The sequence below is a fragment of the Pteronotus mesoamericanus genome, unplaced genomic scaffold (assembly GCF_021234165.1).
Source record: "Pteronotus mesoamericanus isolate MK-2021 breed Mesoamerican mustached bat unplaced genomic scaffold, CSHL_Meso_final contig_73, whole genome shotgun sequence".
NCBI lineage: Eukaryota > Metazoa > Chordata > Mammalia > Chiroptera > Mormoopidae > Pteronotus > Pteronotus mesoamericanus.
In genome coordinates, this window is record NW_026555245.1 from 33,194,030 (window position 1) to 33,221,015 (window position 26,986).

The 26,986-nt window shown below is 44.0% G+C and overlaps 1 protein-coding gene across 1 annotated transcript in view; it reads left to right on the forward strand.

Annotated features, from left to right (window-relative positions):
* The window catches only part of ADAMTSL1 (ADAMTS like 1), an 890,629-nt gene extending 864,953 nt beyond the window's left edge, over positions 1-25,676 (forward strand). Inside the window, exons 26-30 of the mRNA XM_054583189.1 lie at positions 1,435-1,615; positions 5,554-5,761; positions 21,870-21,979; positions 22,744-22,964; positions 24,416-25,676. Of these exons, the coding sequence (XP_054439164.1) occupies positions 1,435-1,615; positions 5,554-5,761; positions 21,870-21,979; positions 22,744-22,964; positions 24,416-24,522 (827 nt within the window). The 3' untranslated portion in view covers positions 24,523-25,676. The remainder of the gene's footprint in view (positions 1-1,434; positions 1,616-5,553; positions 5,762-21,869; positions 21,980-22,743; positions 22,965-24,415) is intronic.
* The last annotated feature ends 1,310 nt before the right edge of the window (positions 25,677-26,986 follow it).

Consider the following 26,986-nt stretch of genomic DNA (forward strand, 5'->3'; position numbering starts at 1 on the left):
TCATAATTGGAACTCCTTTGTTGTTGCCTCCGGCCCTGGAGTGTCAGGGCTGGTGCCAGTACCTGCCCATCCCCCTAAAGACCCTTCAGCTGCAGTCACCCGCCAAGTGCTTTCCAGGCCCCTTTCCTGTGGCCCTGTCAGAGAACAGACTGAGAAGCCTGCGTGGCTGGTGCATTAAACCTCCTGGAAAACCTGCGGGTCGGAAAGCCCTTGGCCAGGGCCTGGTATTTGCTGCACCAAGAAAGTTATGAATAAATCCAAAACAGTTGGAGAGGGGCCAAAACTGGCCTTATTATAGAAACTAAGTGAGACTTTTGAGTTTTCGACCCCTCCATTGTACCTGTGGCCTATGTGTGGCACTTTCAGGGACAGCAAAGTTCTACTGCATATTTTAAGTGGAGGATCCTATGGGAAGGGACAGCCTTCTGTGCCAATATAGCCACAAAAAGGGAGACCGCTGAAAAATTTGGTTTTTCCCTTAAACACCCTTCCCTGCCATTTGGCTTTCCAAACAGGAAAGTAAATATTCCATTTTCTTGCCAGCCAGCCTTTCTCTGCCAAAAACTAGAGCCTATCTGCAAGATTTGTAACACACAACTTTGGAAATATGTGCTCATGGTTTATCAACCTACAGTTATTTAAACAGCTTTCCCACCAGTGAGTCTGAGACCCCCAAATAGAAAATCCAAAGAAATTGCCTTACTTCCTGATATTAATGTCTCATGTAATTGATTCCTCCCTGGATACGCTGGCTTTTTTTTTTTTAATCCTCACTTGAGGATATGTTTTTATTGATTTGAGGGAGAGAGAGAAACATCAGTCTGTTGCCTCCCATATACACCCCAGCTGAGGACTGAACCTGTAACCTAGGCATATGCCCTGACCAGGAATCAAACGCACAACCTTTTGGCGTATGGGATGACACTCCAAACAACTGAGCCACCCATCCAGGGCTAGGCTGGTTTTTTATAACATCTACAAAGTCTAACTTGAATCTGCACCTTTAAATATGATTAAATATCTCTGATATTTTTATATCTCTTTGTTGAAAAAAAGCCACTTTCTGGTGAGCCAGTCTAGCGGGGGCAGGGGGAAGAGCATTTTAGGAAGTATGCTTAAAAATAATAAAAGCTATAGCCTCTGGTTAAGTACGCTCTCTGTGCCAGGCACTGGGCTAGGCTCTTTACCTTCGTTATACCCAGGCCTCACAATAACTTGATGTAACAACTATGGTGCTCATTTTATAGAACAGCCAACTGAGGGCTCTGGAGACCACATAACTTGCCTACACAAGCTGGGAATAGAGCCCACTGAGGGGCAGAGGCTTATTCATAATGCCTACCCCACTTCTCCCCAATGCCATGCTCATAAGAAATATACAGTATGGACAATAATGCTCTCTACTTTTTACCTCTGATCCTCCTTCTGTGACAGATTACTGGTGGTCTGTGGACCGACTGGCAACCTGCTCAGCCTCCTGTGGTAACAGGGGCGTTCAGCAGCCCCGCCTGAAGTGTCTCCTGAATAGCACAGAGGTCAGCCCCACTCACTGCGCAGGGAAGGTTCGCCCTGCTATGAATCCTGTCCCCTGCAACCGGCGAGACTGCCCTTCTCGGTGAGTGTGGCAGAGGCTGGCTCAGGCCTCCGCACCCCTCAGTATGGACCCTGACTTTTAGCCAAGATGGTGACCAGCCCTTCTTTGACTAGCACTATTCAGGGAGAGACTTCAAGCACAGGTGAGAGGGCCTCCCCTCCAAGGAGCTGTTCTTTCCTATAGGCACAGGGTTATCAGGACTCTCCACCACACAGAAAACATCCCTCAGAATGAGCTTCCTCCCTCAGCCGTGTTTGTTTCCTCAGCTCTCAGCAGGTTAGGGCTTTCCCAGCATCCCAAGCACCTGAAAGGCTCTGTTCAGGAAGCAGAAACATCCCAGGCACTGGCAGGAGACAGGTCCCATCCTGCAAAGAAACTGGCTCTCTGTCTGTAGAAGAAGAAATGTGTTTGCAGTTGAAATGCTAAGGGCATGGGGATTACTGGCCTCTACCCCAACCCTTCCCCTTCCTTCTAACTTTAACTACCAGTGTTAATCAGTACTTCATTTTTAGTTAAAGAAATCTTATCCTCCTCCTTTGCCACAAATGGTGGCATTCTGCTGAAGTTGAAATAACTTCATTTCCTATAGTCACCTCAATGTTGGATATACATTCCCTCATAGAATCTAGATGACACCCACAGTCTCCGCCTCTCACACCTTCCTTGAGCTTTGAGAAGCTGTGAGTCCCACTGAGTGTGCCCACCGCAGTCTTCAGTCAGTAGCTACAGGGATAATGGATAGGCTTAGAGTTGGCACCAGCATGGTGCCCTGAGCCTGGGGGAACTTGGCTGGTCCCTGAAATGCCCCTTTACTACCCTATCTATGGGACTTTCATATACCACTTAGGCAACCGCTTTGTGTTTTGCCAGCTGAGTCATAAGGAGCAGCTGAAACCAGGAGAGACTCAATGAAATATGAAACACACTCATTAATATCAGCAGTTTGACTTGCTGACGGGAAGGTTTCCACAGGAATGATTAATGTCCTTTTATACCCTTCCTGAACTGTAACATAGCCCATACCTCTCCTCTCTTAAACCCCTCACCCCAGCTCCTGAAAAATTGCTGAAATGTATATTTGGAAATAAAAGTTGATTGAAATGCAGGCCTGACATTCACCAGGGATATGAGAGACTGGAAGACTGCCCTTGCCAAACTGTGTGAAATGAAGAAGAGGTCTTGGACATGCCAGGGACTTTCTGGTTTGCTGGGGTGATGGTCAGAATCAATCAGCCTCATTTACTTCTGCAAACGAAATAATGGCTGTGTCCGCTTGAGTTTCAGTGCCCCCAGGAGCTTTCAAACACCTCCTGCCTGCTTCCTAAGTGGCTCTGCTGCCGTGGGTTGGAATTCTGAATGCAGTCCTCTCTCTCAGGGCGCACGGAGCACGGTAGTTCCACCAAACTAAACAAGCCATAGGTCCAGATGCAGGCGTGATTTGCTCCACCCCTGCTACTTGCCTCTCCTGAGAGCCAGATGGGGCACTACCGGAGTAGGAAGTAGCCGCAGGTTCACCTTTGACTGGTTTCCACGCCTTGGGCCCTTTGGCAGCTTTCTTCACATAAACACACAGAAAGCATGGCCTCGGTCATCTTTTTGAATGGCTGTGAGCAGTTCTGTTTTGACCCAGATGGGACCCCTCCACGTAGCAATAAATTTTTTCTCATGCAGTAAAACCAATGAATGCTGTTTTTTCCTCCAGGTTGAGTGAAATGGCTAGAAAGCACTATCTTTTCTCGCTATTTTCCCCAAACCGCCCCCCTTCCCCTCCTCTTTGAGAATTATTCCAAGGTGTAAACATGCAAAGTGTTTGTATATGGACCAAGGATTTCAGAGTTTCCTAGGTGATGTCTCAGCTCTCTGAGAAAAGCCATTTGTCACTCTCTTGGTCAGTGTCACTTCCAAGGATCTGATTTGTAGTTGGAACCAGCATTCTGAGAACTACTACTTTCAGCCCTCTAAGAGGTGTAAGACCTATGGACTGTGGCTCATAGAGGTGGGAAGTAGCTCCAGAAAGTTGGAAGGAACTTTGCATGGGTCTGAAGCATTAAACAAAATGAAATGAGACATGGTTAAGGTGAGGCAGAAAATACAGTGAGTACTAGCCGACAAAATGTCAGCTTAAGTAAGACCCAGATTGCCTCCTAGACCAGGAAGTAACACAGATTTGGCTCTGACTCCCCTAGGAAATTGTCTCTCCTTTGCCACACACTTTGGTGCCTTTGCAAGTACCGGAACTGCAGTTTAGTGTATCTAGCTCAAGACTATTTCCCCCACAGTGTTCCATCTGCAAGCACACAGCTTTGGTGACCAGGGTCAAACTGAAGCAACTGGTCTTCAGGATATTCTTTCAAGATGTACCTTTTTAGTCAGTTTCCAAAGGGTATCTGTTTCCTGTGACTGCTGTAGCAAATTTCCATAAACATGGTGGCTTAAAACAACAGAAATTTATTCTCTCTCTTTTGAAGCCCGGAAGTTCAGAACCAAGGTGTCTGCAGGGTTGTGCCCCCTCCAAGGGCTCTAGGGGAGAATCTGTCCCATGGCCTTTGCAGCCTCGGCTGCCTCTGGGCCTCCCTTGGCTTGTGACCGCATCACTCCATCCTCTGCCTCTGTGGTCAGGTTGTCTCCTCCTCTTTGGTGTGGAACCACCCCCTGCCTTTCTCTTATAAGGATACTTGTGATGATATTTAAGGCCTACCCAGATAATGTAGGATAATCTCATCTCAAAATCCCTAATTATATCTGCAATGACCCTTTGTCCAAATAAAGTAACATTCACAGGTTCCAGGAATTTGACGTAGCTTTCTTTGGGGGGCAGGGAGGGGGGCCATCGTCAGCCTATTGTTACCAAATAATGGACCCGTGGCGGGGGGTGCCCAGATGCTACTACTGAAACAACGCTCCCCTTCTTCCTCGGGGTCCCTCAGTTGTAGGTTCTTTGCCCGCTGCCCTTGAAATTATGGCTCTCAATGGCAGAGTTTGGTGAAAAGGAAAAATAACTATTTATTCAAAAGTTACACAGGTTTTGATTAATGGCTAAATGTTGCCCTTAAATCTCAAAATCCCTTCAAAACACCCACCATTTAAAAAGTCTGCCAACACACACGGTCCTTCTTTCCCCTCTTTGCCCAGTCAGGCCAGTCAGGCCAGTCAGGGTACCGTCCTTCAGAAGAAAAAGAACAGAAGTCCGGGGCTCGGCTGGGCAGGCCTCTCACTGTTCCCAGCACCATCCGCTGTGTCGCCGCGATCTCCAGCTCTTAATCCAAAACCATGTGGCACCCTCTCATGGCCTACTAGCAAGAGTCCTTTCTCCCCTTTTCTTCCTACATGGTCTTCCCATTGTTCCCCAGAGTCTGTGTCCCTTTGTCTCTCCCACAGGCCCTGTCTCCCCTTCCCAGTTACATCCTGCTTTGTAAACCGCATGGTCATAAAACCCCTGGGTTTTAAACCCCTGCATGAATCCTCCCCCGAAACCCCATCTCCAGCTCCTTTGGCAAGTGCTGTAACTAGGGGAGCTGCTGCCCAGTTCCCTCTTGGGTTAGAGTTATGCAAACCTTCCTGGTTAGCCTCATTGATATGCAAAATAACCATCTTTGCATATGAAGTATGAAGCTCACCTCCTGTTATTGACATGCAAAAAGACTCTCAATTGGCCCTGCTCCCTGTCTCCCTTCCCCCATGGCAGCCCTGACAGGGAGGGGGAGGGGAGAATAGTCTCTATTTTTCTTGGACACCCCAACTTCTGGATCCCGGTACAAATCCCCTTTGGGGGGCCCTGACTGTGTCCTGTTACACTATCACTTCAAGTATGTACTGTGAAAAGGGCCATGGCCCCCAAATTAGAAGCTGTGTGGTGAGCGCTTGGAGATGGGTGGGACTCTTGTTCTGAGAGGTACAGCATCGTTCTTTTCCCCAAGACGGGCCCTTTGTAGCTGCCCTGACTCCCCTTCTCTCCACAGCTGGATGGTGACTTCCTGGTCTGCCTGTACCAGGAGCTGCGGAGGAGGCATCCAGACCCGCCGGGTGACCTGTCAGAAGCTGAAAGCCTCTGGGATCTCCACTCCTGTGTCCAATGACATGTGCACACAGCTTGCCAAACGACCGGTCGATACCCAGGCCTGTAACCAACAGCTCTGTGTGGAGTGGGCCTTCTCTAGCTGGGGCCAGGTGAGAGAATTTTATTTGAAAGGTAAATCTGAAGGTGCTGACCCTGCCATAGTCGGGGGTGCCTAGTATGTGATCTCCCCTGGAAAGTGTTCCACATGCACTGAGAAAAATTTGTAATCTGCAGTTTGGGGATGAAAAGCTCTATAAATATCTATTAAGTCAAACTGGTCTAATGTGACATTTTAAAACCATTATTTTCTTATTAACTTTTTGTCTGGATGATCTAGCCATTGAAGTAAGCGGAGTAGTAAAGTCCCCAACTATTTTGTGTTACTATTAATTTCTGCCTTTATGTCCATTAACATCTGCCTTGCATACTTGGGTGCTCCTATGTTGGGTATGTAGATATTTATGATTGTTACATCCTCTTCTTGAACTGACCCCTTTAAACTTGAGAAATACCTTTGTTTCTTTTTACATTCTTTGTTCTAAAGTCTATTTTGTCTGACATGAGTTGTAGCGCAGGAGCCCCAAACCAGAGAGCTGCTTAAGTGTTAATGATATTCTGGAAAAAAACCACCCGGTGGACTTGCCGATGTGAACATGCCATTTACTACTCACATTACTGGGGAGTGCACCACCGGCAGTGGGTCCGTGAGAGAAAGACCGGCCCTCCTCCAGTCTGTGGCTCATTCTAAGGGGTCCCCTGCAAAGGAAGCATGTGTCCCATGCGGGACTCTGAACTACCTTACCTCAGTGTGTACCTTACCTCAGTGTGTACGTGCAGAAAGAAAGATCAAGAAGCAGTCATGGGACCAGGAGCCACTCCTAAAAGTAGATAAGGAGGGAGTTACAACCCATTCCCAAAACAATACACATTCCCTCCGGCCAGGGGCCTCCTAGCCAGCCCCCATCGCAGGTAGTGGAAGCTGCCAGGCCTTGAGCTACCCCACAGAAGTATTGCTACCCCAACTTTCTTTTCACTTCTATTTGCATAGACTATCTTTCCCCATCCTTTCACTTTCAGTCCATGTGTGTCTTTCTATCTAAAGCAGGGGTGTCCAAACTCTTGTCATCTCTGGGCCACACTGGAAGAAGAGTTGTCTTGGGCCACACATTAAATATACAAACACTAATGAAAACAAAAAAATCTCATTATGGTTTAGGTAAATTTACTATTTTGTGCTAGGCCACATTCATAGCCATCCTGAGCTGCATGAGGCCCACGTGCCACAGGTTGGATTCTAAAGTGAGTCTCTTGGAAGCAGCATGTGTATGGGTCATTTTTTTAATCCATTCTGCCACCCTATTTCTTTCAATTGGATCATTTAGTCCATTTACATTTAAGGACTAAGGTATTGACATTTTGTTAATTATTTTTTGGTTATTTTTACTGTTTTTCTCTTCTTTTGCTCTGCTCTTGATTTTTCCTTTGGATTTGTTGGTTTTCTTTGGGATTTTGATAGAATTTCTTTCTCTTCATTTTTTGTGTATTTTTTTCTTTTTAGCTTATGGTTACCATGAGGTTTATATATACATTCATCCATATCTATAGCTGTCTATTTTAAGCTGATGGACATATGAAGTTCAATTGCATTCTAAAAGCACTACATTTTTGCAACACCTCCATTTTTTATTTTAGATATCATGTTTAAATGTTTTTGTTTCGTATATCCCCTGATTATTTATTGTATTTATAGTTAATTTTGCTGCTATAGCCTTTTAACCTTCATATCAGCTCGTTAAGTGGTTGATTCACTGTGATTATTGTATGTCTGCCTTTACAAGTGTCTCATGGCGCATGGGGGAAGTGCCGCGAGCCACTGCTCGTCTGGGTGTGGGCAGCAACTGCCACAGTGGGTACCAAGCATGTTGCGGGGATCGCGGCTCCCCGGGATCTGAGGGTTACCATCCGGGGCCTGCTGAGATGGGGGCATGGGCTCTGAGTCCTGCAGAGGTTGTCCTGGGGTTGTCCCGGATTGGGGAATAAACACAAATTGTTGCAAACACTTTTCTGTTTGCCAGGAGAGGGGACACGACACATCCCTCTAGTGGGGAAGACCCGGAGTCCCTTTGTTCAAAGGCTTTTATTATCAGTGGGGCTAGGTAACAGGAATGCACAGGTTATCTCATTATATCAGTAGGTTAATGTTTACAGAGAACAGGTGATGTTTTGAAGAAAACAAATGGCAGGAACACACCGATTTACTTGGGGCCGAGAGTAGGCTTGTAAATGTGGAGATGACTAAACAGGAGGGTGTAGTAAACACAAGAGTGCCTAAGGGTATAGGGTAGGGTCTGTGGATAATGTCAATTTCCTTCTCAGCATGAGCTGGCTATAGCTTCTGAGGGAAAAACAAAGCATACTTTAAAGAATTTACTTTTAGGCCTGATTTCTCTGGGAACTGCCAGATCTAGTTTAGGACTGTCTCTGGTATTATTTTGAGCCTGAGCCAGGTTAGGGGTGGTGGGTAGCGGAGGAGCTGCCAAGAGACGAGAAGGCTGCTTTCAAATAGAATGAGGACTCCAGCCACACTCAAGCTAAACCAAGAGGTGAGGGCCTTTTTGTCCTTCCTCCTTGTCTGCTTCCCATACCGGTCGATGTCTGGCTCAGGTTGCCCCTCCACTGAGGGGTCTTACCCGTGATCAGCAAGCGACCCTCACAGAGCCAAGCAGAGAGACAGGAGCTGTGCTCCTGCCAGGAGTGAACAGGTTATGTCTCCTCAGGGACCTGTTTCTCCAAGGCCTCCCTGATTATTTCCAGCCTTGGGGCCCTCCTGCCTGCCGGCGGGGTTACAGTTCCTGAAACCAGACAGGGCACTTTAACCTTTATATTAGCTCTTTAAGTGGTCGATTCATTGTGATTATTTTATATTTGCCTTTACAAGTGAGATTTCTTTTCTTCCCTGTATTTTCTTATTTCTGGTTACAGCCTTTTCTTTTCTACCTAAAGAAGACCCTGTAACATTTCTTATAAGGTTGGTTTAGTGGTTGTGAATACCTTTAGTTTTTGCATGTCTGGGAAAATCTTTATCTTTCCTTCAATTCTGAATAAATACCTAGCCAGATATAGTATTCTAGACTGTCAAGTCCTTTCTTTTAGCACTTTAAATATTTCCTGCCACTCCCTTCTGGCCTGTAAAGTTGCTTCTGAAAAATCAGCTGATAGCCTTATGGGTTTTCCCTTGTACATGATTTGTTTCATTCTTGCTGCTTTTAAGATGGTCTCTTTAACTTTAACTTTAACTTTTGCCATTTTCATTACAATATGCTTGGTGTGGGTCTCCTTGGGTTCAATTTGTTGGGAACTCTCTGTGCTTCCTGGACCTGGAGGTCTGTTCACTTCCCCAAAACAGAGAAGTTTTCAGTCATTATTCCCTCAAACATTCTCTCTGCCCCTTTCTCTCCTCCTTCTGGATTCCTACACTACCAATGTTAGAGCACTTGAGGTTATCCCAGAGATCTTTTATACTATCCTCATTATTAAATTTTTTTCATTTTTCTTTTCCGATTGGGTGATAACCAGTATTCTGTCTTCTCACCCATTCTTCTGTATTAACTCATCTGTTGTCAGTTTCTTCTAATGTATTCTTTATTTCAGTTATTGTGTTCTTCATCTCTGATTGGTTCTTGATTACATTTTCTATTTCTTTGCTGAAGTATTCTCTGAGTTACTCTGTTCTACTCTCAAGTTTGCTGAGCATCCTTATGACCATTTTTCTTTGAATCTTTTATTAAGCAAATTACTTATCTCTGGTACATGAGGGAGTTTCTCTGGGTTGTTTTTTGTTTTTTGGTTCATTTTGTTTTTGTTTTGTTTTTTAGTTCCTGCATTTGGGGACTATTCTTCTCTCCCCATTTTGTTTGACTTTCTGTATTTGTTCCAATGAGTTGGATGGAATAGCTATGTCTCCCAGTCTTGAAAAAGTAGTTTCTGTGTAGATGTGTATCAAACAGTTTTGGCAGGCCAGTTGTAGTCAGGGAAGGTGCATGTGGTGCCGGTGTGCCCCCTGGCCTGAAGGAGTGGGTCCCAGGAAGCCTAGTGCCTGCTTCCTTGTCCTTCTAATCTGGGTGGGAGTGCTTGGTGTAGACGGGGCTGCACAGTGTGCCTGTTGTTTTAATTATCTGTTGTCAGAGCATCTGCACAGGGTTGCTCTGCATGCTTGCCCGTCAGTGTCCTACTAGCTGCACCCTTTCTCAGGTGGAACAGCCTGCGTATGCCCACAGCTGTGTTTTTCTAGTTCTATACTCTCTCCCAGCAGGGCATCCCTGCATGAGCACACAGAGGCATCTGATTCACTGCACGTGGAGCAGCCTTGCACATGTGTACCACAAAGTTTTGCTGGCTCTGAACTTTCTTCAGGTGAGGTAGTCCCACATGTGTGTGCAGCAGTGCCACACTGTCTCTGCACTTTTTCTGGATGAGGCAGTTCTGCATGTGGGCACCACAGCACTTTGCTAGCTCCACACTCTCTCCAGGAAGGCAGCCCCACCTGAGCACATAGCAGCGCCCCTTTATCTCTTCACTTTCTCTGGGTGGGGTGGCCCTGCAGCATTTTTCTAGTTCTGCACTCTTTCTCTGGGAGGAGTCTTGTGTACTCGTGCAGCCCAATAGGTACGTTAAGCATTATTCTGCTATACCTGCTAGATCAATCTCTGGGTAGAGGGGCCTCTTGTATTCATGCTCGTGTGCCCTCCTGTTTCTGCTTGATCTAGCAGCAAGAGGGGTGGCTGTGGACACACTGTAGCACCCTGCGTGTCTGCCAGAGAACCTGAATGGAACTCCTGCCCATTATCCATGTGTAGGAGAAACATAAACCGTCTTGCTCAGTGGTTCCTCTGGTGCCAGGTTGTTCCCTCAGCTTCCAGAGAACTGTCACAATTCCCCAAACTTCTCTGTATAGTCTCTCTCTCTTATTGTGCAGAAGCTGTTCAAGTGGCTCAGAATTGTCTTCTAGGAGGAACTGCTCTAAATATAAGTGCATATTCGATGTATTCTTAGGAGGGAGCAAGCTCAATGTCTACCTATATCACCATCTTCAACCTGGTAGAATGTTTTAGAATGTATGTACTGTATTCAAAACCTACTTAGAGACCTAATGAGCATCTAAGAGCTCTCTTCCAGGACTGATAATCAGCTGGTACCCACCACTGTGTGGTAACAATTACTGTGGTTAGAGGCTGAAGCTATTTGGTAGGATGATTGGTCAGGTGTAATTTCTGATTGGTTGGTGTCTGAAACATACCATTAAACTTGGCCAGCTGGGACAACCCAAAACAACCATAAGGCTCTTAATTTTTTGTGATACTATATGAATGTGTACATAGTATCACAAGTGCTATGACTGAATGCTTTTGGGCAGTTAGCAACTCAAAGCTTTTGGGAACTGGCTCTCTACACCTGGCTGCATTCATGTCCCTCCATTCCCACCTTGAGGTGTGTCTTTTGGAGAACAATCACTTGGGATTTCCTATCTGGTTAATACATACTGCCGAGACTTTCAGTCAAGATGGAGGCATAAGAAAACATTGCTCACCTCCTTGCACAACCACATCAAAATTACAAGTAAACTATAGTGATATAAACTGAGCAATAGAACCACCATCACTCAGAACCATCAGACATTGAGTTGAACAGAAGTCTGACGACTATGGGATTAAAGAAACCACATCCATCCAGACTGGTAGGAGAGGTGGAGAGGTGGGATGGGCCGGTCCCACACCCATGTGTGGTGGATAAACATTTGGGAGGAGTATCTTGGAAGTGAGGAGTCCCAGCCCCACTCTGGCCCCCCAGCCCAGGGTTTCTTGCCAGGAAGAGAAGTCCCCATAACTTCTGGCGGCAAAAACCAGTGGGGATGCAGTTGATGGAAGAAACTTCTGGAGCTCCAAGCAATTCCTCTTAAGGGACCCACACATGGACTTACTCAGACTCACTGCCTCTGCGCTCCAGCACTGGGGTAGCAGCTTGAAAGACACCAGTGGCATACAGGGAGAGACTGGAGTGTCTGGCATCAAGGTGGTAGCGGGGGGACAGCTTTCTCCCAGACAGAAAGCTGGGCAAAGGCTATTGTCCCTCTTCTGAGCCTTCCCCTCATAGACCCACAGAACCAGGATGTGGGTACCATAGTTGAGACTCCAAAAACCTGGCTAACACAGTTTGCCCCACACTGGAGATCCCCTGAGACTCTGCCCATCCAACTTATGGACCCACTGAGGCTGTTAACAGTGGCTTTTCCATATGAATGGTTGGTCTTGGCTCATGCTTCAGATTTTCCTCAATCCTCTCAAAAAAGCAACAGCCAGCCTCAGTAAAATCCCAGCTCCCATACCTCTTGCTAAGTGGCCTCAGGCCCAGCACTAACAGCAGCCAGCCTAGATCAACAGCTTGGCTTCACCTGGGAACTTCCAATCCCAGAACAAGTAGAAGTCATCTAAGATTGCATATAGCTCATGCACGGTAGCCCTGGGCACAACAGAGGTGGGGGCTGACCTTGGCCTGCACCATGCAGGCAACCCCAGAGCCTGTGCACCCAATGGACAGCTACAGGCCATGTCAGAGTACCAGCACCCTGCCCCTTCACGGCTGATCCTCCACGAAGGATAGAAGTTGGTGGTCAGTGATCACAGCCAGTCCTTGTAGCTGACTAGCCTGGGAAATCCCTCCCATTGACTTGCCAACAGCAATCAAGGCTCAACTACAAGAGGAGGGTATATCGGCCCACACAAAGGGCATCCCTCGAGCACCCAGCTTGGGTGAAAGGGGAGGCTGTGCCACTGGACCCTACCGGATACCTACTACATTAGGCCACACTACCAAGAGAGAAAGTCATAGCAGTTATACCTAATACATAGAAACAAACACAGGGAGGCTGCCAAAATGAGGAGACAAAGAATAATGGCCCCAATGAAAGAACAGATCAAAACTCCCAAAAAAGCAGAAAACAAAATGAAGATAAACAATCTATTAGATTCAGAGTTCAAAACACTGGTTAAATGAGTGCTCAAGGAACTTAGTGAGGACCTCAAGAGCACAAAAAAAAGATCTGGATAGGTGAGGGTGTGAGGGGATGGGTGAAGAGGTGAGAGGATTAAGAAGTACAAATTGGTAGTTACAGAATAGCCATAGGGATGTAAAGTACAGCACAGGAAATGGAGTAGCCAAAAACTTATACCCATGACCCATGGACATGAATAATGGTGTGGGAATTGCCTGAGGGAGTCGTGGGTGCTGGGTGGAAGGTGGCAAAAGGGGAAAAATTGGGACAACTGTAATAGCATAATCAATAAAATAAAATAAGAATAAAAATAAAATCTTTTAAAAATGAAAAAAAAATACACTGTCTTCTCTAATGAAGATCAAATATTATTTGAGGAAATTTGGCCACAGAATTTATTTGTAATACATAAGCCATTTGTGTCCCAGGTGAGTTAGGGGACAATGTTCAATGCTAGTCAATCAACACACTCAGCCAAAACCTCCGTTTTGGCGCCTCTACCAACCCCCACTTATTTCCAGGTATGTGCTTCCTAATAAAAGAGGCATGAGCTCCCCCTTGCTCCTATGCCTTGGGGATATCATCTTTCTCTTACCTGGAAAGGTCCACTTCTGATACCTTTCAGTCAGCCCAAGGCAGCTCTGCTTTTAGCCCTCAACTTATTGGCAGCTTGTGAAATTACAATTGGGAACAGATCTGGCTACACATGGGAAAAATTTCTGCATTGTATCACTGAGGTCAATCAAGGGGACATACAGTGCACATTGATCATTCTTAGTAATTATTTCTCCTAAAAGAGAAGAAAATAGGTCTTTCCCATCAAGCACTCTCATCATCTTATTTCTTCTAGAACCCTCTAGGCAAGTATGTCTCAAGCTTTAATGTAAATCACCTGTGCATCTAGTTAAAAATGCTAATTCTGATATGGCAGGTTTAAAACAGAGCTTTGGATGCTGATTATTTTATTGAGGTATATCTGATATATCTGAATTATATTAGATTCAGGTGTACAACATAATGATTCCATATTTGTATACATTGTGAAATAATCAGCACAGTAAGTCTAGTTATCATCTGTCACCATAGATATTTACAAAAAATATTTTTTTTTCTTCTGAGAACTTTTAAGGTCTACTCTAAACAATTTTCAAATTTACAATATCATTAACTGTAGTCATCAAACTGTACATTACATCTCCATGACTTTCTTACTGGATGTTTATAACTTGTGGCCCCTTCTCTGATTTTGTTCATGCTCATCCCCACCTCTGGAAACCACCAATCTGTTTTTTTAGTGTTTTCTTGTTTTAGATTCCACATATAAGTGAGATCATACAGTATTTGTCTTTCTCCATCTGGCTTATTTCATTTAGCATAATTCCCTCAAGATCCATACATGTTGTTGCAAATGGCAAGATACCTTTTTACTTTATGGCTGAGTAACATTTGTGTGTGTGATATTTTCTTTATCCATTAATCCATTAATGGATACTTCACTTTTTCCCATAGCTTGGCTATTGTAAATAATGCTGCAATGAACATGGCAATGCATGTATCTTTTTGAATTTGTATTCTCAGTTTTTCAGATAAATACGCAGAAGTGGAATTGCTGGGTCATATAGTTCCATTTTTAATTTTTTGAGAAATCTTCAAGCTGCTCTCCATAGTCACTGCACCAATTTACATTCCCACCAACAGTGCACAAGGGCTCCCTTTGCTATGCATCTTCACCAACACCTACCTCATCTTTTTGATAACAGACATTGTAACAGGTGTGAGGTAATAATTCATTGTGCATTTGATTTGTCTTTCCTCAATTATTAGTGATGTTGAGCACTGTTTCATGTACCTGTTGGTCATCTGTAAATCTTCTTTTGGACATATGTCTACTCAGACTCTCTACCCCTTTTAAATAGTATTTTCTTTTTTGGTTCTTTGCTATTGTGTTGTATGAGTTTTTTACATATTTTGGATATTAGCCCCCTATCAGGTATAAAATCAGCCATTATTTTCCCCCACTCAATAGGATGCATTTTTGTTTTTTGATGGTTTCCTTTGTAGGAGCTTTTCAGTTTTAGGTAGTCCCACTTGTTTACTTTTGTCTGTTGCCTTTCCTTTTGGTGTCAGATCCAAAAAATTATTTCCAAGGCTGATGTTGAGATATCGCCTGTTTTCTTCTAAGAGTTTTATGGTTTCAAGCCTTATGTTCAAGTCTTTTATCCATTTTGAGTTAATTTTTGTTGTGTAAGACAGTAGTCTAGTTTCATTCTTTTGCATGTGGCTGTCCAGTTTTCCCAGCACCATTTATTGAAGAGGCTGTCATTTCCCTGTTGTATATTCTTGGCTCCTTTGTTTTAAATTAATTGACCATATTTGTGGGTTTATTTCTGGGTTCTCTATTATGTGTCTGTTTTTATGTCAGTACCATATGTTGTTAATTACAATAGCTTTGTAATATAGTTTGAATAAGGGAGTGTGATTGCTCCAGCTTTTTTTTTTCCCCCTTTCTCAAGATTGCTTTGGTCATTTGGGTTTCTTGTAGTCCCATACAAATTTTAGAATTGTTTGTTCTATTTCTTTGAAAAATTGGAATTTTGGCAGAGATTGCATTAAATCTGTAGATTGCTTTGGATAGTACATTTTATTTTTTTTGAAAAAACATTATTTCTTCAAAGCCATGAGTATGGAATATATTTTCATTTAATACTTGTGTTTTCTATAATTTCTTTCATTAATGTCTTATAGTTTTCAGTATACATGCCTTTCACCTCTTTCATTAAATTTATTTCTAGGTATTTTATCCTTTTTGATGCAACCATAAGTGGAGAGTGTGGGCATCCTTCTCTAGTTCCTGATCTTACAGGAAAAGGTTTTAGCTTTTCATTCTTGAGTATGATGTTAGCTGTGAACTTGTCATATGAGAGGTCCTTTTTTTTTTTTTTTACCATAAATGTCTGTTGTATTTGTCAAATATTTTTTCTGCATCTATTAATGTGATTATATGGTTTTTATCCTTTCTTTTGTTACTGTGATGTATCACATTGATATATATGTGGATGTTAAAATATCCTTGCATCCCTGGAATAATTCCTACTTGGTCATGATGTACAATCCTTTTAATGTGCTGTTGAATTAGGCTTCCTAATACAGTGGTACCTCAGTACTTATCATTAAATCATTCTAGAACTTGTGACAAGTACTGAGCAAACAACAAGTGATGAAGCATTTTCTTTTGCAGCATCATGATTCATACAAGTTCTAGCAAGTGCAACGAGTCCTTAGCAAGCACCAAATGCTGAAACATTTTTTTCCCATCAAAATGCAATGAGTACAGGGTTTGACGAGTTCTGAAGCTGACGAGAACTGAGGTATGAATGTATTTTGTTGAGGATATTTACATCTATGTTCATCAGGAATATTGGCCTCTAATTTTTTTGTGGTGTCTGTGTCTAGTTTTGCTGTTAGGGTAATGCTGACCTGGTAAAATGAGTTTAGAAGATTTCCCTTCTCTTCAGTTTTTTCTGGAGGAGTTTCAAAAGAATTGGTATTAACTCTTAAAATGTTTGGTGATAGAATTCCCCAGTGAAGCCATCTGGTCCCATACTTTTCTTTGTTGAGAGATTCAGAATTACTGATTCAATCTCCTTACTAGTAATCAGCCTGCCCAGATTTTCTATTCATGATTCAGTCTTGGAATTTATTCATTTCTTCTAGGTTATCCTATTTGTTGGCATATAATTATATATAGTAGTCTCCTATGATCCTTCGTATTTTTTTCGGTATCAGTTGTAGCATCTCTTCTTTCATATCTGATTTTAGTTGAGTTCTCTCTTTTCTTTGTGAATCTAGCTAAAGGTTTGTCAATTTTGTTTCTCCTTTCAAAGAACTAGCCCTTAGTTTTACTGATCTTTTCTATTTTTTTTTTAAGATTTTGTTTATTTTTAGAGAGCAGGGAAGGAGGGAGAAAGAAAGGGAGGGAAACATCAATGTGTGGTTGCCTCTCACATGCTCCCAACTGGGGACCCGGCCCGGAACCCGGGCACATGCCCTAACTGGGACTTGAACTGGTGACCTTTTGGTTCACAGATCAGCACTCAATCCACTGAGCCACCCCAGCCAGGGCTTTTCTATTGTCTTTTTAGTCTCTATTTTATATGTTTCTGCTCTGATCTTTATTTCCTTCCTTCTACTAACTCTGGGTTTCATTTGTTCTTTTTATAGTTCATTAGGATGCAAAGTTTGGTTGTTTGAGATGTTTCTTGGTTCTTAATATAGGCATTTATTGCTGTGAACTTGCCTCTTAGAATTTCTTTTTCCATATCCTGTAAGTTTTATTATGTTGTACTTGTATTTCCATTTTCATTTAGAAGAAATCACAAGGGAAATTAGAACATGCCTTGAGACAAGTGGAAATACGGGATGCGATAAGACAGTGCAGAAAAGAAAATGTATAGTTGTAAATACCTAAACTAAAAAAGAAAGATCTTACATCAACAGTCTAAATTTATGACTTAAAGCAGAAGGAAATAAAAAATAGAGTGGAGATAAGTAGAATTTTTAAAAAATGGAGAAGCAGTAGAGAAAAATCAATGAAACCAAAAGTTGGTTCTTCCAAAAGATCTAAAATAGAGCAAATTTTATCTACATTGACTAAGAAAAAAAGAGTAGATTGAAATTATTTAAATCTGAAATGAAAGTGGTAACATTATTGATTTTACAGAAATAAAAAGGATTCTATGTGAGTACTATGACCAATTATACACCAATAAATTGAATAACCTAGATGTACTGGAATAATTCTTAGAATCACATAACCCACAAAGGTTGAATCATGAAAAAATAAAAATATGAATATACCTATAACTAGTAAAGAGAATGAATCAGTAACCAAAGACCTCTCAACAAAGAAAAGCCCTGGGCGAGATGGCCTCAGTGATGAATTCTACACAATACTTAAAGAATTTACAGCAATTCTTCTTAAACTCTTCCTAAAAATTGAAAGGGAGGGAACCCTAATACTTACTAACTCATTCTATAAGGCCAGCATTACCCTGATACCAAAACCAGACAAAGAAAGTACTATAAAAGAAAACTAAAGACTAATAGTCCCTTCTAATTATTGATGCAAAGATCACCAACAAAATACAATTAAACCAAATTTAGCAGCATATATAAAAGATTATACATGATGAACAAGTAGGATTTATTCTTGGAATATAGGGATGGTTCAACATATGAATATCAATCACTATAATATTACACATTAGCAGAATAAAGAGGAGAAAACACATGGTCATCTCAATTGATACAGGAAAACCATTTGACAAAATTCAACACCTTTCATGATAAAAACATTCAAGACACTAGGAATAGAAAGAAACCACCTCAAAATAATAAAGACCATCTGTGAAAACCTAAAGCTAAGAATATACTCAGTGGTGAAGATGGAAAACTTTTCCCCTAAGATGAAGAACAAGACAGGGACACAATGTCCGCTACTTCCATTCAATATAGTTTTGGAAGTTCAGAGCATCAGGCAAGAAAAAGAAAAGTCAGGCCATCCAAATTGGACAGGAAGAAGTAAAATTATCTCTGTTCTTAGATGACATGATCTCACAGATAAAAGCCCCAAAAATCCTGGTAACAAAAAAGTCTTAAAGCTAATAAACAAATTCAACAAAATTGCAGGATACAAAATCAATACATAAAAAGCAGCTGCATTTTTATACACAAATCATGAGCAATCCAAAAAGAAAATTTAAACAATGCAATTTATAATAGCACCAAAAACAGTAAATATTTAGGAATAAACTTAACCAAGGAGATAAAAACTTGTACACTAAAAACTATAAAACATTAATAAAAGAAACTAAAGACACAAATACATGAAAAAGATATCTTGTGTTCATGGGTTGGAAAACTTAATGTTAAAACTTAATGTTAAGATGTCATTACTGCTCAAATTAATCAACAGATTCAATTCCTATCAAAATCCCAATGACTTTATTTTCAGAAGCAGAAAAATCCAACCTATAATTCATATGAAATTTTAAAGGATCCCAAATGGCCAAAACAATCTTGAAGAAGCAGAACAAAGTTGAAGGTCTCATCAAAACACCATAGTGCTGCCCTGACCCACGTGGCTCAGTTGGTTGGGCATGGTCCCACAAAGCAAAAGGTTGCTGATTTCATTCCCAGCCTAGGTTGTCAGTTTGGTCCTGGTGGGGATACGTGCAAGAAGCAACCAATCTATGTTTCTCTCCCTCTTCTTCTCCCTCCCTTCCACTCTCTCTAAAAATACATAAAAATTTAAAAGAAAACAGTATAGTGCTGCCATAGAGACAAACATATAGACCAATGTAATGAAATAGAATATAGAGACCAGAAATAAACTCTTCATATATGGTCAGATGAAGTGTGCCGAGATCATTCAATGGGAAAAGGACAGTCTTTTCAACAAATGGTGCTGGGAAAATTGTATATCTACATGCAACAGAATGAACTTGGACCATTACCTTACACCATATACAAAAATTAACATAAAATGAACCAAAGACTTAAACATAAGAGTTAAAAGTATAAAACTCTTAGACAAATACAGGGAGGGGAGAAGTTTCATAACAATGTTTTTGGCAGTGATTTCTTGGATCTGACACTAAAAGCAAAGGCAGCAAAAGAAAAATTCGATAAACTGGCTATTATCATACTTAAAAGCTTTTTTTCATCAAAAGGCACTATCAGCAGTAAAAAAAGAAAAGGCAACACACACACACACACACAGACTGGGAGAAAATTCAATTGACCCTTGAATAATACCAGGGTTAGGGGTACCCACTTCCCACACAGTCTAAAATCTGTTTATAACTTTTGACTCCCCAAACGCTTAAGTTATCCCTCATATATACAAGGTATTAGTTCCAGGACAGCCCCTCCACTCCTACCCAGCCCCCCCGCCTGCCCGCACCCCACCACAGATACCAAAATCTCAAGTACCCTGTGTAAAATGGCATAGATCAATGCATACAGTCAGCCCTTTACATCCACAGACTCTCAGCCACAGATCAAAAACAGTGCAAGTATTTGCTGGAAAAAACTGCACATAAATAGACCAGCACAGTTTAAACTGTATTGTTCCAGGGTCAACTATATTTGTAAATCATAAATCTGAAAAAGTATTAATATCCTTAATATATACAAGAGAACCACAACTCAACAAGAAAACACAAGGCCTTGAATAGACATTTCTGTAAAGAGGATATACAAATGGTCATTGTACAAGTGAAAAGATGTTGACCACCACTAGTAATTAGGGAAATGCAAAACACTTGTCATCCATCAGGATTGCTATTATCAAAGAAACAAAATAGCAAGTGTTGACCAAGATGTGGAGAAATTGGAACCCTTATGTACTGTTGGTAAGATTCTGAAATGGCACAACTGCCATGGAAAATAGTACGGAGGTTCCTCAAAATAATTAAACACAGAATTATCTTATGAGCCAGCAATTCCACTTCTGGTATATATGCAGAACTGAAACTAGAGATTTGAAAAGATATTTGTACACTAATATTCATGGTAGCATTACTCACAATAACCAAAAAGTGAAAACAACCCACATGTCCATGAAGAGATGGATGGATAGACAAAATGTGGTATATCCTTATCAATGGTATATTATCCAGCCTTAAAAAAAGAAACTCTATGCTGAAACATGGATGAACCTTGAAAACATTAATTTAAGTGAAAGAAGCCAGACACAAAAAGACAAATACTATATTATTCCACTTAAATGAGGTACCTAGAGTAGTCAAAGTCATAGAAACCTGAAAGTAGAATTGAGGTTACCAGGAACTCAGAGAAGGAGATTAGGAGTTAGTGTTTAATGGGTACAGAGTTTAGTTAGGGATGATGAAAAAGTTCTAGAGATTAATAATGTTAATGGTGTACAACAATATGAATGTACTTAATACCACTTAATTGTACACATACAAATAGTTAAAATCATAAATTTTAACAAATTATGTATATATTTTATCACTTTTTTTTTAAAAAAAACTCCCAGTTGATGTCAAGGGACATTTTTATATTTTTTTTCTAGCCCTCCTGCTTCTTATGAACAATAGGATGACACTGGACCCTTCAGGGGCCATTTCTTTACGGTCTGAGTTCACACTGTCTAGCATCACTTGGTCTGACAAACAGACGAGACTGTTATACTCGGATACAGCAGAAGGAGCGGTAACTGGCTTTGGGATGGTTGCCTGACGTAAGAGACAATCTTTACCTTAAATCCTTCCCTTCAGTGGTTCTTAACCTTTGAAATACTTTAAACATCTGATAAAAGCTAGACTCTTGCTAGAAAAATGTCAATAAACACAAGACTTCTGCTTATAATTTTAAGGGTTTATAGCTCCCCTGTGGTCGCTGGAAAAGTCCAAAGACCCTCAAGTTAAAGACTTTTTGTTCTAAAGTGACCTCCAAGGGATCTCTGTCCTCTTACTCAAATAGCAGATGTCAGCTAAGGGCCTGCTGCTTTCGTATTTCACAGACACTCTTGTTAGGGGTATATCTGTGATAGACTCTGGCCCTCCCAGCTCTAGGGAAAGCTTAACAATCTCCATGAGCACATATCAAGAGACTATAAGCAGCGATTAATTATACATACCCGAATCTGCTTTTGTTCAGCCCTCCCAGGTCTAACCTTGAGAAAATTGAGGCAAAGGAAGGAAAGAAGTAATGCACTTGGTTACCTGAAGGAATTATCAAGAAAACAATAAACCAAATTACTCTTTGGACTAAAGGAGGGACTGAGGGGTTTCTTTATAGATCTTCACCTCTGAAGGTTACCAAGACACTCCTGGCACATTATGCCAAGAAATCTTTCCCATATTCCATCTGGGAGAGGTTGACACGCTCTGACAGGCTCTACACTCCCGGCAGCCATTTGCTAGCAGAATGCTCACAGACCACAGGAAAGCTGACCATTCCACTGTGGCACGAAGAAAACATGCCAGCGAACATTTTTCAGGTGGCCTCAAAATAGGCATGATGAATGATCCGCAAGCCTCAAACAAGACCCTGCGCGTGTGTCCCATGCAGCCTGAGTGCTGCCACCTCCCCCTTGATTTGGCTAACATTGTAGGTGCATATGTCACATTTTTCTCTCCCAGTGCAATGGGCCTTGCATCGGGCCTCACCTCGCTGTGCAACACAGACAAGTCTTCTGCCAGACACTGGATGGCATCACCTTACCATCAGAGCAGTGCAGTGCCCTTCCGAGGTAAGAGAAAACCGTGGACCTCCTTTCCCCAGCCCCTGTGTCAGCACAGAAAGATGATGGTGAATGAATGTTTCTCCCACCTCCCACCGCCCCAGGGATCAAATGCCCTGCCTTTCATCTCAGTTCCCCCTAGGCCACTGGCCTCCTCAAAGGGAGGAAGTTCATTGGTGACCTTACACTTGCCTAAAGGGCCAGGCTGGGCTTTCCCTCCTTGGAGATGAACGGTGCACAGTTTCCTCTGAGGGAAGCCTGATACCACAAGACCTGAACTAGCCCCAGGGTGGGCAGGAGGCCAGGTCCATGAAGCGGCCATCAGATCTTAAGGGCTCTAATAGCCCCTCAATCTTGTTGACCTCCCTCTAGAAGTTATGCTGCCATGAGGGCCTCTATCCTTCAGTCTCTAGCTATTGTCCCTATCTAGACCCCATTTCCTATCATACCTCCTTGTAGATGTTCCTCTGGGGTGAGGGCTCACCACACCATGTAAGGCCCCAGCCCCTGAGACTAGCTCCAGGATCTGCCTCTGCCAACCCACATTCTGGGTAGAGCTCATTCTCAGATCCTGCAGTGAGGCAGACATTGTAGAGACAAGCAGATGGAGTCCCAGTTAAAGAAGGTGGCCTTCTGAGATGTTACAGCCATTCAGTAACAGAACAGAGATCAGAACCCAGGTCTGGCAGCAACAGAAGGAAGGTCCTGAGCTACCCATAATTCCTGGGTTTGCAGTGCTGTTTTCACATTTGCCTGCCACCCTTCTCCTACAGGCCCGTGAGCACCCAGAACTGCTGGTCAGAAGCCTGCAGCGTACACTGGAGGGTCAGCCTGTGGACCCTGTGCACGGCGACCTGTGGCAACTACGGCTTCCAATCCCGGCGCGTGGAGTGTGTGCATGCCCGCACCAACAAGGCAGTGCCTGAGCACCTGTGCTCCTGGGGACCCCGGCCTGCCAACTGGCAGCGCTGCAACATCACCCCGTGTGAAAACAGTATGTTCCAATCCCGAAGAACCTTCTGCAAATTCCCCACAGGGCATCAGGTGCAGAGAGCGGTCCCTGGGCCCAGGCCTGAGCAGGAGGCATTGGATCAGGCTTCCCAGGAACTGTGAGCTGGGGCTAGGGTTAGCTTCTTTCAGAGGGCTGCACGGGTGCGTGCAAAGATGTGTGTACACATACTCAGGCCACAAAGGGTGGCTGGGTGTGGCTTAAGGGCTGCCTCCTGGCCCTGAGAGATCCAGGTGCTGTTGGCCAAGTGCCAGGTGAAATCAGCCTCCTGCTGTGGCTGTTCGGCTGGTGCCCACAGGTCACAACTGAACAGTGGCTCTTTGGGGGCGGGCTACGACAGAGAAAGCAGTGTTAAGCAGCACATAGGGTGCCTTCCACTTGACAGGCCCTGCACCTATCGCAGCTCTGCTGGTCACAGAATATGATCCTGCTGGCTGCCTCCCTCCTGCCCTGCCCTTGGGACTGGCACTCCCTCATTCTCTCCCCCCTCAGGCCAACAGCAGCATTTATATCCCTGGTTTGGTGGGGATGTATTGTTTTCTTCCTCTGGACTCAAAACAAATTGGAGGTGCTTCCCCATAGGGAAGACGAAGTGAGGTAAACAAGAGGAAATTTGTACATGTTGCAGCGCTGTTTTCTCCCAAAAGGGCCTCCCTGAGCATCAGAGCCCAGGGCTGAGGCTGATGCCCCAGAGGCACACAGTTCAGGTTGCTTTCTCTACGCTGGGAGGGACGGTCTGGTCTTTGCCCTCCTGTGTGGTGCTAACCCCTCTTTGTAGTAGGAGCTCACCACACTCAGTACCAATGTTCAATGAAATCATATATGTCCACAACCCAAATCAGCACCAGTAGTGAGGAGCCATCCAGTCTATGCCAATACTGAACTAAAACGCCACAGTGTTCTGGTAAGGCCTGGTGAGGGAAGGCGTAGAGAGGCTTACCAGAGAATACAAGAAAATGCAGCTTCCCAGGGAAAGGAAGGTTCCCATTCTGGGGATGTGGCCATGAACCAGGGCCTCACTAACACGCCTCCTCAAAGTGGAAGAAATTCTAGTCCTTCTGGGAACCATCTCAAGGAGGAGAGTCACTTAATAAAATACCACATGAGAAGGAAAGCGTGTCTAGGAGGTGACGCGGTCCTACAGGAGGAGATGACAGGCACCCTCGGGAAGGGAAGGAGCTATCAGAAAGGTAGCAGAGCAGGCCCAGGGCAGGGCCCCAGCGTTCCTCTGCAGCTGCAGCCTGTTGGCAGCTGGGGGCAAGCGGCCGAGCCCCGTTGGAGCAAGGCCAGCTCAGAGGAGCTGGACAGCAGTGGCCCCTCCAGCGCAGGAGTCTGGGGGTGCCCAGGGCAAACCCCAGGAAGCACCTGCTTGCCCACAGCTTCTGTTTCAATGTTGCCTTTCTGTCCCCATCCCTCACCCGCTCCTTCTTTCCCAGTGGAGTGCAGAGATACCACCAGGTACTGCGAGAAGGTGAAACAGCTCAAACTCTGCCAACTCAGCCAGTTCAAGTCTCGCTGCTGTGGAACCTGTGGCAAAGCGTGAAGACGGGGCACAGGGAAGAACTCCACCCTGGCCGCACAAAGGACTCACGCAACCACCTTGAACAGAACTTAAGCTTTCTTCATTTTATTTATTTATTTCCCCCTCCCTGCCCCCAACCACACACCCTCATCCAACCCCCTCCCCCAGCACACCCCCAGACGTGAGGACCTCAGTATGTCTTCTCTTTCAGTTATATGGAGGACAGGATGTTGGGAAAGGACAAGGACAGAGGTCTAAAGGAGGTTGCAGAGCTGACCAGGCCAGATCGCCGGAGCTCCCTTGCAAACGTGGGTCCTGAAGAGACCTAGAAAGAGGCAGGCACAGCCCCTGGGGACAGCAAGGAGCCAGAGCTCCCAGCAGGCAGGAAGGCAAGGGTCCCAGATGGTTTGTAAAGCATCGGTCCAGACTTTGGACAACCAACTGGGTCTTTCCTGGTGGTGCACTGTTAACACAGGAATGTGCTGTCCCTCTCTCCTCCTCTGCCTTTGCCCCTCGGCCTTGGGAAGGGCAAGCAGAGACAGGGGACACTGCGCTGGGGCAGAACTCAGCTCTTCTGGTTTGAGGGGGCAGGGAGAGCACAGAGCAATGAGAACTCAGAACATGGACATGTGGGAGTCAAGGAGGAGACAATCCAAGTAGGCCTAAAGCGCGCAGGGCAGAGTGTGAGGTAGCAAGGGAAGAGGGGACAGAAGTGAAAAGAAGCCTGTGCGTGATCCTCAGTGGGGAAGTGGAGGGAGACGGGAGGAGTGAGCAGGCAGGAGGCCTGCAGACGGGCTCTGAACCTGCGTGTGAGCATGCAACCCTTGCATGCTCAGAGTTCCGCTGCCCTCACAGAGGGCTCAGGCTTGAGAGACGTGCCCTCCATGGGGTGGAGAGGAGTCCCTGCTCCCCACACTGTCTCAGTGACCTTTCTGCCACTGTACCCACAGCAGAACCACCCCTGGCATCTCTTTATGTTTAGAGTCTCCCGGCCTGGAACTCGTTTTCTGCCTGGATGGCCTATGCTGTCCCGTGTAAGGAGCGAGGGACTAGAGTCAATTTTCAAAAACCAATTCATTAACCAGTTTGCCAGAGAGCAGCCACCAGGTCGTAGCGACCACTCCATTCCAGAGCTGGCCAGGGTGTGAGGTGGGCAGCGGTCCCAGGCACCTCCCAGACCACAGTGGGAGCTGCCCTCCTCTCTATAGAGCCGGCTGGGGCAGGGTGATGGAGTGTGGCAGCAAAGCCGAAGGGTAACTAACTAAAGCTTCCAGGACTGTTCTCAAAGGCTTTCCAACCCATTCCCCCCACACAGTGAACTGCTAGACATCAACATATACCAGTTTTGGTGATTTGGCAAATGGCTCATTCAGCAAGTGGCTTTGGACAAGTGATTTTGGCCACCTCGCCGTGAGTGGCCACAGCTGAACAGTCATGGCAGGGCAGGGCGGCCAGAGCCACTCACCCTTCAGATGTAGGTGTGGTAACTTGTGAAGTGCCGCTCCCTCCAGAGCCGCTGCTGACACCAGGGCTGCATTTCCAGCCAGCCTGGACGGAGAAGCTGAGGGGAAGACAACGTTAAGCTGTGTCCTCCCCAGGTGAGCTGTGGACAGTGAGGTGGGTTTCTTTCTTCCTCACCACAAAAATGGGCTCTAAGGAATCATGTTACTAAAAAAAAAAATCAGTGTAATGTTTATTTAAAATAAAAGAGAATGTTTTCTATGTATATCTTTTTGTGAATATTTATTAGGATTTCTTGTATAAAAAAAGTGCAATATTAATAATTGTACATTGCCATCCAGAAAACATAGTATTTGGGGGACATCTTAGTTACTTTCTGCAGTTTTGTTCCTGTAAACTCAGTGGTGATTATTGTATTGTTTCTATTTTTAATGGAACCTGATGTTTAATTCTGGATCCATTCACTGTGTACAGAATGCATTGTACAAACTAACATGGGGCGATGGGGCAATAAGAGGGGGTTCATTCGTGACACAATAGTTACACATTGAATGAAGAAAGACAAATTCTATACTACTACTAATGTGGCTTATTCTGTCTAGTTCAATAGCTATTGAAAACCAATGGCCAATATTCACATTTCCACAAAGCAGGTGTCCTCCAGCTCTGCCATGTGTCAGGTTGGACCCTTTGGAAGTGGGTTTCAGGACAAGCTTAGAGGGCCTGGGTTTGGGGTAGGAAGCCGCATGCTCCTTGCATGACATGAATGTTCACTTACTGTTTGTTCTGTGAATTGTGACTCAGCAGCACCCCAAGATTATTAGCGCTGCTGAATAATGTGGAAGGAGGCACTTCCTCCTCTAAAACACAAAAGTGTATTTATATTTTTTTTGTACAGATAATACAGCTTATTTATTTAAATCGTGGTGTCTGACTCTCTCTTAAGCTCAGCTGTGCCATCTTGTTTTGTGCAGGGGGAGAGGGTGGTACCCAGCCACTTATGTGTGTTTGGCTGAAAAGGAAG